Genomic DNA, 14,119 nt, shown 5'->3' with positions numbered 1-14,119 from the left:
GAAAGACACTGTTCCCTGTTGTCATGCTGCATGCAGAGCACTTGGAGACTAATCATATGTGACAGGGGAAGCCTGTTAGTATTCTTATTAGTATTCTTCTTCTCAGGAAAGCTTGTTGTTATTAAAATGTTTGTATTGTTTGTGGTAGTGTTGTGTTAAATAGGTATTGTTGCTGGTAGCTAGCAAGCACAGCTACCTATAATATTTCACATCTGACAGTTTGCTAATGTTTATCAAAGCTCACTCAGTATTAATAAAGTGAATGTACCTGGTTAGGTAGTGCTACACTTAAAGTAGTCATACACAGTTAATTGATGTTTAATGTACTACTCTGTCAATTCTTAAACTTGACCACTATACACACAAGTGAACCATTTGTGAAGTCTACATTAGGATTTGCTGTCAGAGTCATAGTCATCTCTCTAATTGAAATAATAATAATTATCGTTTGTGAAATGGTGAGGAGGGCACCTCTATAAGTTGGTGGGCATGGTGCATGGTTGGGAGGAGAAAGCGGGTTACAGCAGATACCGTCTTTGACTTCAGCCTCAGCCTGGTGAAAAACTGAAGCAACTGCATCTTATTTTCCTTTTACATTTATTTTGCAATAAATTCTAACTCTGAACATGTTTTTGTGGCCGAATGTAACAACCACTAGATGGCAATGCACAAAGTTTCAGGGTCATCTTGATGATGTGGGGCAGTTTAGAAATAAACACATCTGATGGTAACTGTATAAGGATTTTTAATTTTGCTTCTTCTTTTCAATATTATTACATGTGCATTTTAAGTTTTTAAAGTAACTGGTTAAACAACAAAACAAGAAAATGTTAGTTAACACTTTTATTTATTTATTAACACTTTTTATTCACTTTTTTTCAATTTATAAAAATAAAAATAAATTTCCACATGTCCTTCATCCACGTTCATCTGAACAATCTCTTCACTCTCTTAACAATTCTGCCAAAAAACTTCCTCATCCTCTTCAGTCTGCTGACTCTGGCAGGACGAGTGTCTTCACAGAGCTGTGTCTCTTGAGCTGCATCAGGTAATTGTTGGCTCTCAGCTGCAGTCTCATCACATGGGAGGTCCAGCTCTTCAACCCTGACACTGGAGTGAGGAGGAGCTGAGCCTGTGTCCTCTGAGTGTGGTACAACTGAAGCCTCCTCCACCCAGGGGTCTTCCTCAGCCACAACATCTGATGAGCCAGTAGCTGCAGTCTCATCACATGGGGGGTCCAGCTCTTCAACCCTGACACTGGAGTGAGGAGGAGCTGAGCCTGTGTCCTCTGACTGTGGGACGACTGAAGCCTCCTCCACCCAGGGGTCTTCCTCAGCCACAACATCTGAGCAAAAGTCTTCCTCATCATCGTAGTCGTCCAAGTCTAAGACCCCCATGCTGTCCAGACAATGCATTACACTGAAAAAAACACATATCAGCAGATTAGTCAGTGAACAATCAATCAACAACTCATTCCCTTAATACATCTACGACTGAAACCAGTTACTTACTATGGGCTTTCCATGTTATCCATCAGGTGGACCATGGTAAGAAAGGGGTGTGAGAGACCCCTCTGTGGCGTTAGCCTCCTCCTGGGGTCAATCTGAAGGAGGCCTTTGAGCAGACTAACGAACGCTCTCCTGTCCTGGAGCTCAATGGATCCATTCAGCACTGGGTGAAGCTGGATTTAAAACAAAGTAGGTGACAGTTTAACTACTTCATGTCTCTCAACAGCAGAGACACTTGGTACTAATTCTTTCTTTAGTAATGAAATGGATGACTTACTGTGATCAGGTCATTCAGGCTTCCAATGTCACTGGCCCACTCCTTGACCTGGATGCCAGTCCCACTTTCAAACTCACTTGGGGTCTACAGGAAGAAAACATGTTGGTCAGTTACTTTATAATGTGTTCAACATTGGAAAGAGCTATTGTCTGAGTGGGAGAAAAATATTCTAAAACTGGTTAAAATACCTTTATCGACCACCCTGGGTTGCACCAGTGCTTGTCCTCCATGAAAAATTGGTGGCTGTATATTCCAGCGTTGAGGAAGTCATCATCTGGCTGACCCAGCATGTCTACAATTCCCTTCATCTGGACAGAGAATAACGAAAATCACATCAGCCAAAATCAAGTCTCCTGTTGGTCTGAACATGTTTTTGTGGCCGAATGTAACAGTTGTTGCATTTAAATCTTTGAATACTTACTCCCTGGTACTCGCAGTCCACTGAAAACGGGTGGTTGGCGAGGTAGAGGAAAAGGAGGATGCAGCCCAGACCCCACATATCAATGGCCTCTGACACAGGGAGGCCCAGGGTGACTTCAGGTGACCTGTGAGTGAAAACAAGAACCAACATAAATACAAAGTCAAATTCATCATGTTTGCTGAAGACAATTTCTGCTGGATCATTTACAACACAAACACACAAGTGCACAGGTTGGCACATCGATCCTACCTGAAGCCTATGGGCTGGGTTTTCATGCCACGTGTGTTCTCTGACCTCATGAAGGACACACCAAAATCGATGAGTTTCACCCTGAAGGGCTCCCTCTCGTGGTTCACCAGCATCACATTGTCTGGTTTGAGGTCTGTGTGGATCACCCCAATGCTCTCCAGTGCGGCAAAAGTTGTCAGCAACTGCAGAAACAATGTCAAATGTTATTTACAGATCTAGAAGATATACAGGTATTTTACCACTCGATGATAGATTGATGAAGGAGTCACATCATCTTTACCTGGTGAGCAATGGGCCGAATCTCACTCAGAGTCAGCGGATGTCCACGTCGTTGTTGCAGCAGCTGGTACAGGTTCATGTCCAGCCGCTCAAACACCAGACAGGTCTGTCCGCCGTCCTGAAACCGCTCAATGAAGTCGACCACGTTGCTTTTGCAGGGGTCAAGAGCGCTCACTGCCTTAAGCATCCACATCTGTGGAGGAAAGAGGAAACAGGATATAGGAGGTGTAGATGACACAGCATGGTCTCATCAGTTATTCTAAGAAAGAAGTTAGGAGTAAGACAATGTGAAACAAAAACCTCAAAATGAACAAGATTACATACCTCTCTTGGAGCAGCATCCTCACGTTTGAGGATTTTGAGGGCCACTTCTTGAGATGTGGCCATGTTTACGGCCTTGACAACTTTGCCAAAGGCCCCCTCTCCGCACACTTCAGTTATGAGGTAGCTGTTGGTGCCACTGCACAGTATGTTGCTCTGTGGCACCTCAGAATCCCCTGACTGCATCTGTTCATCTGTGACCAAGAAGAAGAACATAAGAAGGTTACAATATGGAGTCAGCAAGGCCAGAGTGAAAGCTGGTGCCATTAGCCCAACATTCAATGCTTCATATTCCCCTTCCTCACCCAGCTTCATCAACCCTGAACACACAAATCATCAACCCTGTTGTTCCCTGAACTTTAAACAACACATTCTGCTTCTTCATCTCTTTCCTACTAAACAAATCTCTTCACATTGTGGATTATGCAACTTTTTGACTTTGTTCAACAAAAGTCTGCTCCTTTGACATATTTACCTGGAGATATAAAGCAGAAGAAATCTTAGATACGTATAGTTAAAGCATTCATAGTAGTGTATTTGAGTAAATGTACTCAATCATTCCCGGTTACTGTGTGTTGAAATATACATACCAGCTTTATTTGCTGTCAAACAGCTGTGTGAAACTAGATTTTCTGCCATTTCGTATCTCGAGTACTGTGGAAATTGACGTTTCTCTTCTTACACCAGCGGTGGTTTGCAGCAGGTAGTGACGTTCTCAAAGTCAGTTGTAAAGGAGTCTATACCCAAAGTGCAGTTTTGATACATCAAAGGACTAGAGGCAACCTGTCCCTTTTGGACTAGAGGCAACCTGTGCCTCTTGTTATTATTTTTGAATTATTTTTCACAGCAACATTGTGTAAAGTGAAATCAAATTAATACATATGGTATAAATAAATAAATAAACACAATTAATTCATTTTACTTCAGATTTATCTTTTTGTGTGTCATCACAACCATGAACATGAAACAAAGTCGACAATAAACCACTGTAGGAACAGGTTTCCATTCAAGCCAAAGAAAACAGATAATATGAGCACAAATATGCCAAGAATTTATTTAAAAAAAAAGTTACATAATATAATTTATATAATCAGAAATATCAGCTCATCTCTGCCATTCAACTGCATAATAATCAAATACTGATCAATACTGATCATGAAGCTGAGGCTGCAACTTTGTAAGGGTTATTATTATTGTGCTATAATATTTTCATGATATCAGTGGTATGAAATGGTTCCAAAGTGATGACAATGATATCTTTTATCACAATATTTTCTGGGTCAATACAATATACAACAACATTTGTTATTGTGACAGACCTATCATATTATTTTAATTTTGCACCAAGTTAGAGGTTTCCTTGCACCGTTTACAACTTTAGTTCTTCTTTCATATCCAAGCTAAATTGGTATTGTACAATGAAACATCCTGAAATAAATCGATATTGAATCCAATCTGAAATTTCACTGAATCGAGACCTTGTGAATATATCTGATGTGGGAAATCAGTGGCGATACCCAGCCCTAGTTGGACAATATGAATACGAAAGACACTGTTCCCTGTTGTCATGCTGCATGCAGAGCACTTGGAGAATAATCATATGTGACAGAGGAAGCCTGTTAGTATTCTTATTAGTATTCTTCTTCTCAGGAAAGCTTGTTGTTATTAAAATGTTTGTATTGTTTGTGGTAGTGTTGTGTTAAATAGGTATTGTTGCTGGTAGCTAGCAAGCACAGCTACCTATAATATTTCACATCTGACAGTTTGCTAATGTTTATCAAAGCTCACTCAGTATTAATAAAGTGAATGTACCTGGTTAGGTAGTGCTACACTTAAAGTAGTCATACACAGTTAATTGATGTTTAATGTACTACTCTGTCAATTCTTAAACTTGACCACTATACACACAAGTGAACCATTTGTGAAGTCTACATTAGGATTTGCTGTCAGAGTCATAGTCATCTCTCTAATTGAAATAATAATAATTATCGTTTGTGAAATGGTGAGGAGGGCACCTCTATAAGTTGGTGGGCATGGTGCATGGTTGGGAGGAGAAAGCGGGTTACAGCAGATACCGTCTTTGACTTCAGCCTCAGCCCGGTGAAAAACTGAAGCAACTGCATCTTATTTTCCTATTACATTTATTTTGCAATAAATTCTAACTCTGAACATGTTTTTGTGGCCGAATGTAACAACCACTAGATGGCAATGCTGCACAAAGTTTCAGGGTCATCTTGATGATGTGGGGCAGTTTAGAAATAAACACATCTGATGGTAACTGTATAAGGATTTTTAATTTTGCTTCTTCTTTTCAATATTATTACATGTGCATTTTAAGTTTTTAAAGTTACTGGTTAAACAACGAAACAAGAAAATGTTACTTAACACTTTTATTTTTTTATTAACACTTTTTATTTACTTTTTTTCAATTTATAAAAATAAAAATACATTTCCACTTGTCCTTCATCCATGTTCATCTGAACAATCTCTTCACTTTCTTAACAATTCTTCCAAAAAACTTCCTCATCCTCTTCAGTCTGCTGACTCTGGCAGGACGAGTGTCTTCACAGAGCTGTGTCTCTTGAGCTGCATCAGGTAATTGTTGGCTCTCAGCTGATTTCTCTGCATCTGAGCCAGCAGCTGCAGTGTCATCACATGGGAGGTCCAGCTCTTCAACCCTGACACTGGAGTGAGGAAGATCTGAGCCTGTGTCCTCTGACTGTTGTACAACTGAAGCCTCCTCCACCCAGGGGTCTTCCTCAGCCACAACATCTGATGAGCCAGCAGCTGCATCCTCATCACATGGGGGGTCCAGCTCTTCAACCCTGATACTGGAGTGAGGAGGAGCTGAGCCTGTGTCCTCTGACTGTGGGACGACTGAAGCCTCCTCCACCCAGGGGTCTTCCTCAGCCACAACATCTGAGCAAAAGTCTTCCTCATCATCGTAGTCGTCCAAGTCTAAGACCCCCATGCTGTCCAGACAATGCATTACACTGAAAAAAACACATATCAGCAGATTAGTCAGTGAAGAATCAATCAACAACTCATTCCCTTAATACATCTACGACTGAAACCAGTTACTTACTATGGGCTTTCCATGTTATCCATCAGGTGGACCATGGTAAGAAAGGGGTGGGAGAGACCCCTCTGTGGCGTTAGCCTCCTCCTGGGGTCAATCTGAAGGAGGCCTTTGAGCAGACTAACGAACGCTCTCCTGTCCTGGAGCTCAATGGATCCATTCAGCACTGGGTGAAGCTGGATTTAAAACAAAGTAGGTGACAGTTTAACTACTTCATGTCTCTCAACAGCAGAGAAACTTGGTACTAATTCTTTCTTTAGTAATGAAATGGATGACATACTGTGATCAGGTCATTCAGGCTTCCAATGTCACTGGCCCACTCCTTGACCTGGATGCCAGTCCCACTTTCAAACTCACTTGGGGTCTACAGGAAGAAAACATGTTGGTCAGTTACTTTATAATGTGTTCAACATTGGAAAGAGCTATTGTCTGAGTGGGAGAAAAATATTCTAAAACTGGTTAAAATACCTTTATCGACCACCCTGGGTTGCACCAGTGCTTGTCCTCCATGAAGAATTGGTGGCTGTGTATTCCAGCCTTGAGGAAGTCATCATCTGGCTGACCCAGCATGTCTACAATTCCCTTCATCTGGACAGAGAATAACGAAAATCACATCAGCCAAAATCAAGTCTCCTGTTGGGCTGAACATGTTTTTGTGGCCGAATGTAACAGTCGTTGCATTTAAATCTTTGAATACTTACTCCCTGGTACTCGCAGTCCACTGAGAATGGGTGGTTGGCGAGGTAAAGGAAAAGGAGGATGCAGCCCAGACCCCACATATCAATGGCCTCTGAGACAGGGAGGCCCAGGGTGACTTCAGGTGACCTGTGAGTGAAAACAAGAACCAACATAAATACAAAGTCAAATTCATCATGTTTGCTGAAGACAATTTCTGCTGGATCATTTACAACACAAACACACAAGTGCACAGGTTGGCACATCGATCCTACCTGAAGCCTATGGGCTGGGTTTTCATGCCACGCGTGTTCTCTGACCTCATGAAGGACACACCAAAATCGATGAGTTTCACCCTGAAGGGCTCCCTCTCGTGGTTCACCAGCATCACATTGTCTGGTTTGAGGTCTGTGTGGATCACCCCAATGCTCTCCAGTGCGGCAAAAGTTGTCAGCAACTGCAGAAACAATGTCAAATGTTATTTACAGATCTAGAAGACAAACAGGTATGTTACCACTCGATGATAGATTGATGAAGGAGTCACATCATCTTTACCTGGTGAGCAATGGGCCGAATCTCACTCAGAGTCAGCGGATGTCCACGTCGTTGTTGCAGCAGCTGGTACAGGTTCATGTCCAGCCGCTCAAACACCAGACAGGTCTGTCCGCCGTCCTGAAACCGCTCAATGAAGTCGACCACGTTGCTTTTGGTGGGGTCAAGAGCGCTCACTGCCTTAAGCATCCACATCTGTAGAGGAAAGAGGAAACAGGATATAGGAGGTGTAGATGACACAGCATGGTCTCAACAGTTATTCTAAGAAACAAGTTAGGAGTAAGACAATGTAAAACAAAACCTCAAAATGAACAAGATTACATACCTCTCTTGGAGCAGCATCCTCACGTTTGAGGATTTTGAGGGCCACTTCTTGAGATGTGGCCATGTTTACGGCCTTGACAACTTTGCCAAAGGCCCCCTCTCCGCACACTTCAGTTATGAGGTAGCTGTTGGTGCCACTGCACAGTATGTTGCTCTGTGGCACCTCAGAATCCCCTGACTGCATCTGTTCATCTGTGACCAAGAAGAAGAACATAAGAAGGTTACAATATGGAGTCAGCAAGGCCAGAGTGAAAGCTGGTGCCATTAGCCCAACATTCAATGCTTCATATTCCCCTTCCTCACCCAGCTTCATCAACCCTGAACACACAAATCATCAACCCTGTTGTTCCCTGAACTTTAAACAACACATTCTGCTTCTTCATCTCTTTCCTACTAAACAAATCTCTTCACATTGTGGATTATGCAACTTTTTGACTTTGTTCAACAAAAGTCTGCTCCTTTGACATATTTACCTGGAGATATAAAGCAGAAGAAATCTTAGATACGTATAGTTAAAGCATTCATAGTAGTGTATTTGAGTAAATGTACTCAATCATTCCCGGTTACTGTGTGTTGAAATATACATACCAGCTTTATTTGCTGTCAAACAGCTGTGTGAAACTAGATTTTCTGCCATTTCGTATCTCGAGTACTGTGGAAATTGACGTTTCTCTTCTTACACCAGCGGTGGTTTGCAGCAGGTAGTGACGTTCTCAAAGTCAGTTGTAAAGGAGTCTATACCCAAAGTGCAGTTTTGATACATCAAAGGACTAGAGGCAACCTGTCCCTTTTGGACTAGAGGCAACCTGTGCCTCTTGTTATTATTTTTGAATTATTTTTCACAGCAACATTGTGTAAAGTGAAATCAAATTAATACATATGGTATAAATAAATAAATAAACACAATTAATTCATTTTACTTCAGATTTATCTTTTTGTGTGTCATCACAACCATGAACATGAAACAAAGTCGACAATAAACCACTGTAGGAACAGGTTTCCATTCAAGCCAAAGAAAACAGATAATATGAGCACAAATATGCCAAGAATTTATTTAAAAAAAAAGTTACATAATATAATTTATATAATCAGAAATATCAGCTCATCTCTGCCATTCAACTGCATAATAATCAAATACTGATCAATACTGATCATGAAGCTGAGGCTGCAACTTTGTAAGGGTTATTATTATTGTGCTATAATATTTTCATGATATCAGTGGTATGAAATGGTTCCAAAGTGATGACAATGATATCTTTTATCACAATATTTTCTGGGTCAATACAATATACAACAACATTTGTTATTGTGACAGACCTATCATATTATTTTAATTTTGCACCAAGTTAGAGGTTTCCTTGCACCGTTTACAACTTTAGTTCTTCTTTCATATCCAAGCTAAATTGGTATTGTACAATGAAACATCCTGAAATAAATCGATATTGAATCCAATCTGAAATTTCACTGAATCGAGACCTTGTGAATATATCTGATGTGGGAAATCAGTGGCGATACCCAGCCCTAGTTGGACAATATGAATACGAAAGACACTGTTCCCTGTTGTCATGCTGCATGCAGAGCACTTGGAGAATAATCATATGTGACAGAGGAAGCCTGTTAGTATTCTTATTAGTATTCTTCTTCTCAGGAAAGCTTGTTGTTATTAAAATGTTTGTATTGTTTGTGGTAGTGTTGTGTTAAATAGGTATTGTTGCTGGTAGCTAGCAAGCACAGCTACCTATAATATTTCACATCTGACAGTTTGCTAATGTTTATCAAAGCTCACTCAGTATTAATAAAGTGAATGTACCTGGTTAGGTAGTGCTACACTTAAAGTAGTCATACACAGTTAATTGATGTTTAATGTACTACTCTGTCAATTCTTAAACTTGACCACTATACACACAAGTGAACCATTTGTGAAGTCTACATTAGGATTTGCTGTCAGAGTCATAGTCATCTCTCTAATTGAAATAATAATAATTATCGTTTGTGAAATGGTGAGGAGGGCACCTCTATAAGTTGGTGGGCATGGTGCATGGTTGGGAGGAGAAAGCGGGTTACAGCAGATACCGTCTTTGACTTCAGCCTCAGCCCGGTGAAAAACTGAAGCAACTGCATCTTATTTTCCTATTACATTTATTTTGCAATAAATTCTAACTCTGAACATGTTTTTGTGGCCGAATGTAACAACCACTAGATGGCAATGCTGCACAAAGTTTCAGGGTCATCTTGATGATGTGGGGCAGTTTAGAAATAAACACATCTGATGGTAACTGTATAAGGATTTTTAATTTTGCTTCTTCTTTTCAATATTATTACATGTGCATTTTAAGTTTTTAAAGTTACTGGTTAAACAACGAAACAAGAAAATGTTACTTAACACTTTTATTTTTTTATTAACACTTTTTATTTACTTTTTTTCAATTTATAAAAATAAAAATACATTTCCACTTGTCCTTCATCCATGTTCATCTGAACAATCTCTTCACTTTCTTAACAATTCTTCCAAAAAACTTCCTCATCCTCTTCAGTCTGCTGACTCTGGCAGGACGAGTGTCTTCACAGAGCTGTGTCTCTTGAGCTGCATCAGGTAATTGTTGGCTCTCAGCTGATTTCTCTGCATCTGAGCCAGCAGCTGCAGTGTCATCACATGGGAGGTCCAGCTCTTCAACCCTGACACTGGAGTGAGGAAGATCTGAGCCTGTGTCCTCTGACTGTTGTACAACTGAAGCCTCCTCCACCCAGGGGTCTTCCTCAGCCACAACATCTGATGAGCCAGCAGCTGCATCCTCATCACATGGGGGGTCCAGCTCTTCAACCCTGATACTGGAGTGAGGAGGAGCTGAGCCTGTGTCCTCTGACTGTGGGACGACTGAAGCCTCCTCCACCCAGGGGTCTTCCTCAGCCACAACATCTGAGCAAAAGTCTTCCTCATCATCGTAGTCGTCCAAGTCTAAGACCCCCATGCTGTCCAGACAATGCATTACACTGAAAAAAACACATATCAGCAGATTAGTCAGTGAAGAATCAATCAACAACTCATTCCCTTAATACATCTACGACTGAAACCAGTTACTTACTATGGGCTTTCCATGTTATCCATCAGGTGGACCATGGTAAGAAAGGGGTGGGAGAGACCCCTCTGTGGCGTTAGCCTCCTCCTGGGGTCAATCTGAAGGAGGCCTTTGAGCAGACTAACGAACGCTCTCCTGTCCTGGAGCTCAATGGATCCATTCAGCACTGGGTGAAGCTGGATTTAAAACAAAGTAGGTGACAGTTTAACTACTTCATGTCTCTCAACAGCAGAGAAACTTGGTACTAATTCTTTCTTTAGTAATGAAATGGATGACATACTGTGATCAGGTCATTCAGGCTTCCAATGTCACTGGCCCACTCCTTGACCTGGATGCCAGTCCCACTTTCAAACTCACTTGGGGTCTACAGGAAGAAAACATGTTGGTCAGTTACTTTATAATGTGTTCAACATTGGAAAGAGCTATTGTCTGAGTGGGAGAAAAATATTCTAAAACTGGTTAAAATACCTTTATCGACCACCCTGGGTTGCACCAGTGCTTGTCCTCCATGAAGAATTGGTGGCTGTGTATTCCAGCCTTGAGGAAGTCATCATCTGGCTGACCCAGCATGTCTACAATTCCCTTCATCTGGACAGAGAATAACGAAAATCACATCAGCCAAAATCAAGTCTCCTGTTGGGCTGAACATGTTTTTGTGGCCGAATGTAACAGTCGTTGCATTTAAATCTTTGAATACTTACTCCCTGGTACTCGCAGTCCACTGAGAATGGGTGGTTGGCGAGGTAAAGGAAAAGGAGGATGCAGCCCAGACCCCACATATCAATGGCCTCTGAGACAGGGAGGCCCAGGGTGACTTCAGGTGACCTGTGAGTGAAAACAAGAACCAACATAAATACAAAGTCAAATTCATCATGTTTGCTGAAGACAATTTCTGCTGGATCATTTACAACACAAACACACAAGTGCACAGGTTGGCACATCGATCCTACCTGAAGCCTATGGGCTGGGTTTTCATGCCACGCGTGTTCTCTGACCTCATGAAGGACACACCAAAATCGATGAGTTTCACCCTGAAGGGCTCCCTCTCGTGGTTCACCAGCATCACATTGTCTGGTTTGAGGTCTGTGTGGATCACCCCAATGCTCTCCAGTGCGGCAAAAGTTGTCAGCAACTGCAGAAACAATGTCAAATGTTATTTACAGATCTAGAAGACAAACAGGTATGTTACCACTCGATGATAGATTGATGAAGGAGTCACATCATCTTTACCTGGTGAGCAATGGGCCGAATCTCACTCAGAGTCAGCGGATGTCCACGTCGTTGTTGCAGCAGCTGGTACAGGTTCATGTCCAGCCGCTCAAACACCAGACAGGTCTGTCCGCCGTCCTGAAACCGCTCAATGAAGTCGACCACGTTGCTTTTGGTGGGGTCAAGAGCGCTCACTGCCTTAAGCATCCACATCTGTAGAGGAAAGAGGAAACAGGATATAGGAGGTGTAGATGACACAGCATGGTCTCAACAGTTATTCTAAGAAACAAGTTAGGAGTAAGACAATGTAAAACAAAACCTCAAAATGAACAAGATTACATACCTCTCTTGGAGCAGCATCCTCACGTTTGAGGATTTTGAGGGCCACTTCTTGAGATGTGGCCATGTTTACGGCCTTGACAACTTTGCCAAAGGCCCCCTCTCCGCACACTTCAGTTATGAGGTAGCTGTTGGTGCCACTGCACAGTATGTTGCTCTGTGGCACCTCAGAATCCCCTGACTGCATCTGTTCATCTGTGACCAAGAAGAAGAACATAAGAAGGTTACAATATGGAGTCAGCAAGGCCAGAGTGAAAGCTGGTGCCATTAGCCCAACATTCAATGCTTCATATTCCCCTTCCTCACCCAGCTTCATCAACCCTGAACACACAAATCATCAACCCTGTTGTTCCCTGAACTTTAAACAACACATTCTGCTTCATCTCTTTCCTACTAAACAAATCTTTTTCTTCACATTGTGGATTATGAAACTTTTTGACTTTGTTCAACAAAAGTCTGCTCCTTTGACATATTTACATGGATATAAAGCAGAAGAAATCTTAGATACGTATAGTTAAAGCATTCATAGTAGTGTATTTGAGTAAATGTACTCAATAATTCCCAGTTACTGTTTATTGAAATATACATACCTGCTTTATTTGCTGTCAAACAGCTGTGTGAAACTAGATTTTCTGTCATTTCGTATTGTGAGTACTGTGGATATTGATGTTTCTCTTCTTACATCTGGTGGTTTGCAGCAGGTTGTGACGTTCTCATGTCAGTTGTAAAGGAGTCTATACCCAAAGTGCAGTTTTGATACATCAAAGGACTAGAGGCAACCTGTCCCTTTTGGACTAGAGGCAACCTGTGCCTCTAGTCCTTTGATGTATCAAATTGTTACTTTCCACTGATCCTCTGATGGACAGTGATGGACTCTCACTGAAACTTACACCAATAATGTTGTTGTCTGTGTATCATATCACATATAATCACAAAATGACCTACGTATACATGCAACCTGAATTATTTTTCACAGCAACATTGTGTAAAGTGAAATCAAATTAATACATATGGTATAAATAAATAAATAAACACAATTAATTCATTTTACTTCAGATTTATCTTTTTGTGTGTCATCACAACCATGAACATGAAACAAAGTCGACAATAAACCACTGTAGGAACAGGTTTCCATTCAAGCCAAAGAAAACAGATAATATGAGCACAAATATGCCAAGAATTTATTTAAAAAAAAAGTTACATAATATAATTTATATAATCAGAAATATCAGCTCATCTCTGCCATTCAACTGCATAATAATCAAATACTGATCAATACTGATCATGAAGCTGAGGCTGCAACTTTGTAAGGGTTATTATTATTGTGCTATAATATTTTCATGATATCAGTGGTATGAAATGGTTCCAAAGTGATGACAATGATATCTTTTATCACAATATTTTCTGGGTCAATACAATATACAACAACATTTGCTATTGTGACAGACCTATCATATTATTTTAATTTTGCACCAAGTTAGAGGTTTCCTTGCACCGTTTACAACTTTAGTTCTTCTTTCATATCCAAGCTAAATTGGTATTGTACAATGAAACATCCTGAAATAAATCGATATTGAATCCAATCTGAAATTTCACTGAATCGAGACCTTGTGAATATATCTGATGTGGGAAATCAGTGGCGATACCCAGCCCTAGTTGGACAATATGAATACGAAAGACACTGTTCCCTGTTGTCATGCTGCATGCAGAGCACTTGGAGAATAATCATATGTGACAGAGGAAGCCTGTTAGTATTCTTATTAGTATTCTTCTTCTCAGGAAAGCTTGTTGTTATTAAAATGTTTGTAT

The 14,119-nt window shown here is 40.9% G+C and overlaps 3 protein-coding genes across 7 annotated transcripts; all 3 read right to left on the bottom strand.

Annotated features, from left to right (window-relative positions):
- Positions 1–828: 828 nt before the first annotated feature.
- Positions 829–3,855, bottom strand: LOC138405419 (homeodomain-interacting protein kinase 2-like). Of its 3 annotated transcripts, XM_069513822.1 has the most exons (10): positions 3,646–3,854; positions 3,361–3,530; positions 3,059–3,249; positions 2,736–2,927; positions 2,456–2,637; positions 2,207–2,330; positions 1,974–2,093; positions 1,786–1,869; positions 1,512–1,681; positions 829–1,419 (listed from the first exon to the last, which is right to left on the bottom strand). In XM_069513822.1, exons 2-10 carry the CDS (start codon positions 3,368–3,370, stop codon positions 927–929), a joined length of 1,566 nt encoding a protein of 521 aa, XP_069369923.1. In that variant the 5' UTR covers positions 3,371–3,530; positions 3,646–3,854; the 3' UTR covers positions 829–926. The 3 variants fall into 3 exon arrangements, with proteins under 3 accessions (XP_069369923.1, XP_069369921.1, XP_069369922.1); XM_069513820.1 differs by having other exon boundaries at positions 3,059–3,530; positions 3,646–3,855; XM_069513821.1 differs by lacking the exon at positions 3,361–3,530 and having other exon boundaries at positions 3,646–3,853.
- A 1,581-nt stretch (positions 3,856–5,436) lies between these two features.
- Positions 5,437–8,491, bottom strand: LOC138405420 (homeodomain-interacting protein kinase 2-like). 2 transcript variants are annotated; one of them, XM_069513825.1, is made up of 10 exons: positions 8,274–8,491; positions 7,989–8,158; positions 7,687–7,877; positions 7,365–7,556; positions 7,085–7,266; positions 6,836–6,959; positions 6,603–6,722; positions 6,415–6,498; positions 6,141–6,310; positions 5,437–6,048 (listed from the first exon to the last, which is right to left on the bottom strand). In XM_069513825.1, exons 2-10 carry the CDS (start codon positions 7,996–7,998, stop codon positions 5,529–5,531), a joined length of 1,593 nt encoding a protein of 530 aa, XP_069369926.1. In that variant the 5' UTR covers positions 7,999–8,158; positions 8,274–8,491; the 3' UTR covers positions 5,437–5,528. The 2 variants fall into 2 exon arrangements, with proteins under 2 accessions (XP_069369926.1, XP_069369924.1); XM_069513823.1 differs by lacking the exon at positions 7,989–8,158 and having other exon boundaries at positions 8,274–8,488.
- Positions 8,492–10,064: 1,573 nt separating this feature from the next.
- LOC138405418 (homeodomain-interacting protein kinase 2-like) lies at positions 10,065–13,049 on the bottom strand. 2 transcript variants are annotated; one of them, XM_069513819.1, is made up of 9 exons: positions 12,901–13,049; positions 12,315–12,505; positions 11,993–12,184; positions 11,713–11,894; positions 11,464–11,587; positions 11,231–11,350; positions 11,043–11,126; positions 10,769–10,938; positions 10,065–10,676 (listed from the first exon to the last, which is right to left on the bottom strand). In XM_069513819.1, exons 1-9 carry the CDS (start codon positions 12,947–12,949, stop codon positions 10,157–10,159), a joined length of 1,632 nt encoding a protein of 543 aa, XP_069369920.1. In that variant the 5' UTR covers positions 12,950–13,049; the 3' UTR covers positions 10,065–10,156. The 2 variants fall into 2 exon arrangements, with proteins under 2 accessions (XP_069369920.1, XP_069369919.1); XM_069513818.1 differs by lacking the exon at positions 12,901–13,049 and having other exon boundaries at positions 12,315–12,820.
- Positions 13,050–14,119: the final 1,070 nt, after the last annotated feature.

This window comes from Paralichthys olivaceus, chromosome 18 (genome assembly GCF_024713975.1).
Source record: "Paralichthys olivaceus isolate ysfri-2021 chromosome 18, ASM2471397v2, whole genome shotgun sequence".
In the NCBI taxonomy this organism is placed as follows: domain Eukaryota; kingdom Metazoa; phylum Chordata; class Actinopteri; order Pleuronectiformes; family Paralichthyidae; genus Paralichthys; species Paralichthys olivaceus.
The sequence above is the reverse complement of the archived record's forward strand: the minus strand, read 5'-3'. Positions and strand labels throughout refer to the sequence as shown.